General features: G+C 33.2%; 2 protein-coding genes across 2 annotated transcripts; one reads left to right on the top strand and one right to left on the bottom strand.

Moving 5' to 3' along the window:
• The first annotated feature begins 661 nt into the window (after nucleotides 1–661).
• Nucleotides 662–2,547, top strand: LOC149426241 (uncharacterized). Its single transcript, XM_089635421.1, has one exon. It carries the CDS (start codon nucleotides 662–664, stop codon nucleotides 2,282–2,284), a length of 1,623 nt encoding a protein of 540 aa, XP_089491547.1. The 3' UTR covers nucleotides 2,285–2,547.
• Nucleotides 2,548–5,065: 2,518 nt separating this feature from the next.
• Nucleotides 5,066–6,493, bottom strand: Cox17 (Cytochrome c oxidase copper chaperone COX17). Its single transcript, XM_089636181.1, has 2 exons — nucleotides 6,287–6,493; nucleotides 5,066–6,064 (listed from the first exon to the last, which is right to left on the bottom strand). The coding sequence occupies exons 1-2, from the start codon at nucleotides 6,415–6,417 to the stop codon at nucleotides 5,980–5,982; spliced, it is 216 nt and encodes a 71-aa protein (XP_089492307.1). The 5' UTR covers nucleotides 6,418–6,493; the 3' UTR covers nucleotides 5,066–5,979.
• Between the last annotated feature and the right edge of the window lie 2,023 nt (nucleotides 6,494–8,516).

An 8,516-nucleotide genomic window follows, 5' to 3' on the forward strand; every position in this document is an offset into this window, starting at 1 on the left:
TTCAAGCGTTTCTTTTAAATGGTTATGAAGAAATTCGTCTGGGTAATGTTAGTTGACGATAGGTAAAGTTACCATTTTATGTTGAGTGGCAACTTGACCTATGAATAGGGTTGTCCAATCATGAGAAATATTTATAATATTTTTTTGCACTTTTTTTCTTTATTTAACAATCTGATTTTATTTTCAGTGCTTAAATACTTGGGTATCAATTATATAAAGCCGTTATTATGAAGAATTCAAAATATTTTTTTATTTATGTAGTTTTAAAAAAAATTATCCCATTGACAGATTTACTGTATTTTTAGGGCGATTAACTTTGTAGCAATTTTTGTTATGTACATTTATTTTTATTGTTTTAGGTTAATTCGGGATGCCACCTATACGGAGTAGAAGGCAACTAGGGGCTAGACCTTATAAAAATTACTCCGAAGAGATGATGTCTATTGCCATTGATTTGGTTAAAAAAAAAACAATTAATTCTTATGATGCAGAGAGGCAATTTGGTATCCCCCGTAGGACAATTGAAAAAAGGATAAAAAATTTACACACCGATAAACCTGGACCTAGGTTCAGATTCACGGAGGAAGAAGAATCTAAATTTGTTAAAGTGTTAATAGCCGCATCAGAATTCGGTTTGCCTTTGGCGCATTTGGAATTTCGTATGTTTGTTTATGAATACCTAACAAAAAATAACAGAGAGTATATATTTGATAATAAGCCTCCAGGCAACTGGTGGGTAAAAAGTTTTATAAAAAGACACGAACATGAATTAACTGTGAGGTCTACACAAAATATAAAAAAAGCGCGAGCGGAAAAAACAATCGAAGAGTTCAAAATTTACTTTGAAAATTTAAAAGCATCCGTTGAAGGGTTGGCAACAAGTCATGTATTAAATTATGACGAAACAAATGTCAGTGATGACCCAGGCGCTGCCAAATGTATATTTCGCCGTGGGGTGAAGTATCCAGAGAGAATAGTAAACTCTTCAAAGGGTTGCATATCAATTATGTTTGCTGGAGTAGCCAACGGGCTCCTTTTACCGCCGTATGTTGTCTACAAATCGGAGTGCATGTGGAGTCACTGGTGTGAGGGAGGCCCCGAAGGAGCTCGATACAACCGAACAAAAAGCGGTTGGTTTGATTCAACCACATTTCTGGATTGGTTCACAACAATAGTAATTCCGTGGGCCCGGCGGCTTCAAGGGCCAAAACTGGTAATTGGTGACAACCTTTCAAGTCATATCAATATCGAAGTTGTAGAACTATGTGAGCTGCACAACATAAGGTTTGCCTTTCTTCCTCCGTGCTCTACCCACCTTACACAGCCTCTTGATGTGGCCTTTTTCGGGCCACTTAAGAAATCGTGGAGAAAAATTTTAATGAAATATAAAATCGAAAATCCCAAGCAGGCCTGTTTGAACAAAAATCATTTTCCGTTGTTGTTGAAACAATTAATTGAAGATACAAACATAAACCAGAAAAACAACATCATTAGTGGGTTCCGCGCAACGGGCATACATCCATACAATCCACAGCAAGTTTATAAAAAAATGCCTGAAAGCAGTGAAAATATCAGCTATAATGTGGATCAAGCTTTGCTTGACTACCTCAAAGAAAACAGAAAACCAAATCCTATCAAGAGAAACACAAAAAAGAAAATGAATGTTTTACCTGGAAAATCAGTTACGAGCAATGACCTATTAATTGATAATCTAAATAAAAACGCAACTAGAAAGAGAAATATTCAAAATATCAATGAAGAGGCAGTGACACAAAGAATCCCTAAAAAAAGCAATGATCTAGCAGGATCATCGGACTTAGCTCTAAGAAAGAAACCTGAAATAAGAATCCTGTCGAACATTTTAATAAAAAGAGGAGAAGAAGAAGAAGAACCAAATGATACTAAAATGGAAAGGGGTGTTGAGCCGCAGATTGTGAATGAGCAGAAAATGGGGAGGGAAGAAATTATGGAAAAAAAAGTGGAGCTACAGGCAGATATGCTTGAAAAGGAAGGAGATAAAATACAAATTGGGCAATACATTTTAGTTGGCTTTGCGGGCACCAAAAACATAAAAAAATATTACTGCGGTCAAATTATAGACATAAGCGGCCTTGACATTTCAGCAAAGTTTTTAAGATGCAGAAAAGGTGGATTTTACTGGCCTACGATCGACGATGTCAGCATTATATTTGCTGTGGACATTGTAAAATTTTTACCGGAACCTGACAAAACTCGACGTGGTATCCTTTACTTCGACGTCAAATTTTCGCACAAAGTTGAATAATGATACATTTGTTTTTATAATAATACTTTTTTTTCATTAAAAAGTTACCAATACTTAATTATTCTTATTGCCAATGCTATAAAAATTGTGTAAGATTTTATAATAAAACGTTTGGATAAACAAAATAAGATGGATCTTTTATATTAATGTTTTTGATATAGCTACCTACATAGTTTCAAGTTTGGTGGCAGCCCTAACGAAAGTATTGCATTTGTATGGAAATGTAGTCAGAATGTCGGGCATCTTTACCTACTAACCAGTGTTGCCAGTAAAATGCTCTTTATTTTTGCAAAAAGCATAGAATCGAGATCCAAGCGTTGGAAGGAACACCAATTTTACCGATTTTATACATAAGCTTTCAGTTTCATTGAGAAATTTTGAGTAGGTAAAGTTGCCAAGTTTGTGACTTCTTTACCTACCTCCTACTTTTATTATTAGTCGGTTAGTTTCACAGTTTTAAAGTCCAATGAGTAGATAAAATTAAAGTCATATCTTACTCTAACCTATCTAAAGCGATAGCATTTCCAAAAGATGATTTTTTTTCGATTTATTAACTTTTTTATTGAAAAATTAGGTAAAGATGCCTTAGTTGACGGTACGTGAAATTCACACCTGTGTAATTTCTTCTGTAACCCATTAAATGCCTTCACAAAGGACATGAAACAAATCAAACCATTATTATTTTTATTTCCAGGGGCCGTAAGCCAAATTGGGTTAAAAAAGCCATAATTTATAATTCTTATTTATAAGCATGATTGTTTTGTGTTTTTCGGTAAGTAAAAGACTACTATTTCGCAGAGCATTTTGGGAACTGGAAAAAACCGAGAAAAGATATTGGACTACGAAATTTAAAAAGTGAAAACAATGTAATATTGAGAATGATCGCATATTAAAATATTCAGTGATTAGGTAACTATTTACCTATGTATTCTGCTACATTATTTACACTTTTAAATTTCAAATAAAGGGGTAGGTAGTGTGCATAAGACGATAACATTCGTTTTTCTGTTAAATATTTAGCCTCCGAGGGTGCGGAGTTACCCTGGCAAACGATCCTTGCTACCCATTCCGTCAAATTAACTGCCACCTAGGCACTGCAGTCGGCTATTTGTTGGAATTGAGTAAAAACGATTTATTCTAAACTATTATAAAAAGAGTGAAATCCCCAAAGAGACACAAATGCTATATATTAAAACAGAAACATAGCTAAAAATAAAAGTTTTAATCCGAAATACTCACAAAAAGGGGAAATATTCTATTTATTTTTTTAATTAGTAATAAAGAACGCAACCAACTCCACTGTGTATAGATCACGAATTTAAGACCTGGCGTTCTGAATTTCTACCGAACTATAACATATTTCCCTTGAACACTTTAAGTTTTTAAGATCTTAAAAAAATATATGTTATTTTTTAAGAAAATCTCCGTACATTTGTCATGCTGAAAAAGTTAATTCATGAAATTCCCTCAATAGAAAAATTTAACACATTACAGCTATGGAAAAATTCACAGTTTTCTTTAAATGCTTCTAGAGACGTTATCGAAATATTTTAGCTCTATTTTAAATAGTCGTGTTTAGTTAAATATTTTCACAGCAGTCGCTTAAGCCTGTTCATTCCAATCGTTTTTAATATTAGCGAGCCCTCTCTAACATTCGGATTTACGTAAGTCCTTTTTAAACAATCGTCATTCGCCTGCCCGACGGCTTTCTTGTTAGGAGAGTGGTTTATTTATGCTTGTTAGGCCTGCGCTTGTGCTTTCGGCACTTAAAATTACATGATTTATTGTAAATAATATTTGAATAATTATATCGGTTAAATAATATTGTATTTCAAAAATGGGAAAAAACAACATTTTCGGTTTTATAAAAATATATCAAATCTTTAAAGTCATACATGTTGCAATCTGGACGGCAACTGCTTTAATTTTGCGACCTTTACTACTGAGGGCGTGCAAGCCCGTTTTACATAGTCCCCGTATACTTATTATTATAATATTATTTTTTATATTTTTACACAATTTTTTTAAAAAATTGTATAACGAAGATTTACTTGCAAACTTTCGGTGTCCGATTGCCAGTCGATTTATGGCCAGTTCAGTGATATGGAACGGCCTGCTTTGGCGTAGGGTTTCTATACATGACATTATGGGACGTTCTACCATTCTATATCCTGAAAGAGTACCACAAAAACGGTCTCTTCCAAATGTTAGCTCCAATCTTTCAATAGGTATATTTTACGTCATTATTGATATTTTTCCCAACAAAAAACCATTATTTTTGTGAAGTTTCGACCAATTTGTCCTGTGAACTCTAATGGATTCAGCAATCATTTACCAAAGCAATGCTCTCCATATATCCAGAGATGTGGGAAATATACAAAAATGCAAGAATAATCAAGTTGCTTTCCGATTTTTAGTCTTTAGGAAAATGTACAGTATGAAAATCTTCATGCCTGACCTGCGACTAGGATATATTTTATTTAATCCATGCTTGTAAATTTAAAATATGGAAATAATAAATATTTTCAAAATTAACAACCATAATTATCAGGATCGACTGACAAGTGCTCCACAATCGACCAGCAAGGGTTCAACCCTTGCTTTATAACATTATAACATCTTTCTGTAGTTAGCATTATGTTTCTAGATTTTGTCTGTGATATATATAGTATGTATGATCAAGTATGTATGTATGATCTTGAAAATTGTCTTTGGAAAGGTTCTAAAATTAACAGTAGGTATTTGGGTATGGGAAATGGTAGGGCAGATTTAATACATACATTGTGGTGCATTCAAGTATTTATTTGAATGAATACACTAATCATTTTTATTTAGTTTCACTCCAATCGTTGACGTGAATATTCTTTATTAATGTACTTAATGTTTGTATAAGGTTTTTCTAAAGTACATGTTCGGCATTTCATGTGGAAAGTTTTGGTGGCAATTTTACAATACTCAATTGAATTGATTGGTTCTTTAGCTTTGCGCAAAAAAGTTTACATTTGAAGGGAGTGAAACAAAAATTACATCAAATATTATTTATGTACAAACAACAAATCCAACAGCTGTAGTTATAGTATCAACAAATCACATCAAAGTAAGTAGTTGCCGTAACAAAATAATAAATTACAAATCAAACCCTCGGGCTTCGGCGGTGGGGAGCAGTTGGGAATCTTGTGCGGTTTCACACAAAAAAAACTTTTAAAAGTACTTGCCTATTCAGATACTTACAATAAAGGTACCTAGTCATGTGACAAGTGCTAACACAAAATGTCTGATAAATTCAATTGTACCTACACACTAACAAGGTGTACAAAATAAAGGTAAAATTACATGTATCGCAATCATACAACCTTTCTCACAATAAGTTTCTTAAACAAGGCATTGAGAAATTGAAACACTAATGAAGCAAATCATATTTTGTATTTCTTGAAAAAAAATTGGAGTGAAGGTATGTAGGTACTTAACACACATATTTAATAATACTTGTATTTGTAATTATAATATCATTTGACCTTGGTATATTGTATAACTGGCCTGACTGGCTCGTTAAAATTACATAATAAACACAAATATTTTAATATTCTGCAATCTTGTAAGCATGGTGTACTTACGAATGAATGCTAACAAATAAATTAATATTAAAATAACTATACATATCACTATTGCCTACATCATGTGAAGCTGGTTTTGGTTTAAATGTTAAAACCCATCTTTCTCATACATTCTTTATGAGCTTCTATCAGTGCGGTGCAATTTTCTTGGCCATTTTCGACAATGCTGAAAAAATAAAGAGTCATTAGAGGGCAGTTTATAAATATGTACACTAAAAAATTGGTACGGTGGACTGGAGAAATTATGTATGGCATTTTCTTTTGTTTGATAAAAATAAATCATTAAATGTATTAAATATATAGAAATCCTTATGTAAGTAAATTAAATCATAAGAGTGCATTAATTGCGTCAGAAAAATATAGAAACATAACCTCAAATGTTACTCACCAGGCATCTCTGACTTGTTTAGTCTCTGGACACGCACAACACGCTTTGCAGGCTTTGGGTTTATCGGTTGGAGATGCAGCTATTGGAGTTGCAGCTTGAAGCTGCGCAGTTTTAGTTGCATTGCTTCCCATTTTTACTAGACTTACCAAAAAATCCGCAGAAATAAACTCGGATGATGAGCACAAAATTGAGTGTTGCCACAATAAATAGAACTCACATTGCCACATGGAAAATTACAAACGTCAACTGTCAAATTATGTTTTTTTATATGGTTATTATTCAGTTACTTGATTGCAGTGTTGCCAAATGCACCATGTTTTTTTCTGGTTTGGTTTATTACCGGTCATCAAAAATATCTACTTTGGTGAGTTACGATTTTTTAGCATGGGTCACGTGGGGAAAATCCCTAATCCAGAAATATGGTTCTTGAAATTCAGTATGCGTTCACAAGAGTAGATAAAAATACATTATATGTACAATTGTCCGGGTATAAAGTGTACAAACTTCGGGAGATGATTCTACATGATGGTAGAAGTAGAGTAGGTGAATAACTGTTTACGAAATTCCGTTCTTTTTTTCCCATAAAAATTTTTTTCGCATAGAACATGAAAAAACATTATTTTTACCTACATTCACAGGAAAACAGTAGAATTATTGTTTTTAATAATTAATTATAGATCATTTTCTAAGCTTCCGTTGTTTTCATATTATTATGCTCATTAAAAAGATGACCACAAACGTGTTTTTTTTATTCTTCAAAACATGTTTTTTTTAAAATTATTTTTGGGATATGACATCGCTGCTTGATGGTAACTTCGGAATGGTATTAACAGGGTTGCCAGTTCGTGATAAATTCCTCAAATTTCGAGGAATTTCTAAGACTTTTAAGGATTGGGTAATTTTTGGGGAGAACCTTTTTTGTAGTAAATGTGGGTATTCTTCGTGTGTTAATGGTTGTTAGAATGTACTATACTTTCGATTTCTGAAAAACAAATTTTAAAAAAAATCTATTTTTAAACCTTGAACGAAAGAGAAAATGGAAATGATCAAATAATAAAAACAATAAATGCAAATTTCAATAAAATTTTGTTCATTTAGAAGGTAACGGAACATGAGGGAATTTTGTGGGGAATTTGAACATATATTGTGAGGATTTTAGAACATGTGCAGTGGCAACCCTGGGAATTAATATTATACGCATAAATAAACCGGTATTTGGTGGTATATCGTATATCTAATATCTATGAATTCGTTACTTGTTTATATCGTTTATATTTAAGCTTGAAGCCAGTGTTGCCAACGAAGGCGATTTATCGCCATTTAGGCTACTCAGAAGGAGAATCGGCGACGAAAAAATCTAAAAGGCGACTGGTCGCCTATTAGGCTACTTCAGAGACAAGTTATTAAATCAGCCAAATCACAAATAATAAAAAAATTATATTTCACCCGAATGTAAATGTGTGTGTGTGCATAATGTAGGTAAGTACAATTTGATATTGACATGATTCGCCCTATTTGTTTATGATTCGTTCGTTTCGGGGAATACCCTGAGCCCTGAATTCGTCTATTTGTCTTAGCCATTGTCACTTTCGCTTTGAACAACTTCCCCTGCACGATTATTGTGTTTTATAGTTGTTTTATATAGTTTAATTTAATTAGTTTTTCGTTTCTATGAAAAATGGGTAAAAAGGGTAAATATGCAAAACATTATCGTGGTGAGTAGGAAAAACTACCAGCATTTAAAAGTAAGTAAAAACGAATGTTTTATACTAATGTTTTGTTTTCCAGACTAAAGCAAATCAATAATTTGTAATTATACCTAAGTACTTAAAGTCCAATATCGCCATTTAGGCTACTCAGAACGAGGATCGGCGACGAAAAATCTAAAAGGCGACTGGTCGCCGATTAGGCCACCTCAGATTTTTAAATTTTAATGGAAAAATGTGAGGAATTTTTCGAAATGGAATTCCGTAGCCCCCCCCCCATGGATTTCAAAATTGTTGTGGAGAATCACACAATGTTTTTGGCTGTGTGGAATTTTTTTTCAGCGAAGTTCTGTTACAACCCCCCCCCCCCCCCATGGATTTAAAATATTTTGTGGGGAGTACTCATTTTGAATAATTTTTGTGGGGGATTATGTTTTACAGAAATTCTCTAACAACCCCCCCATGGATTTCGGATTAATAATAAAAGGGGGAATCAAGCTCACGTACAATATTTGTTGGGAATA

This window comes from Hesperophylax consimilis, chromosome 1 (assembly GCF_061612785.1).
Source record: "Hesperophylax consimilis isolate HC1 chromosome 1, BYU_Hcon_1.0, whole genome shotgun sequence".
Classification (NCBI taxonomy): Eukaryota; Metazoa; Arthropoda; class Insecta; order Trichoptera; family Limnephilidae; genus Hesperophylax; species Hesperophylax consimilis.

What these genes read in the sequence shown, in the direction of transcription:
- LOC149426241 (XM_089635421.1), top strand. Translation starts at nt 662, where the DNA reads ATGTTTGTTTATGAATACCTAACAAAAAATAACAGAGAGTATATATTT.
- Cox17 (XM_089636181.1), bottom strand. Translation starts at nt 6,417, where the DNA reads ATGGGAAGCAATGCAACTAAAACTGCGCAGCTTCAAGCTGCAACTCCA. An exon ending in AAACAAGTCAGAGATGCCTG is followed by an intron (nt 6,065 to 6,286) that starts GTGAGTAACATT and finishes TTATTTTTTCAG; the next exon opens with CATTGTCGAAAATGGCCAAG.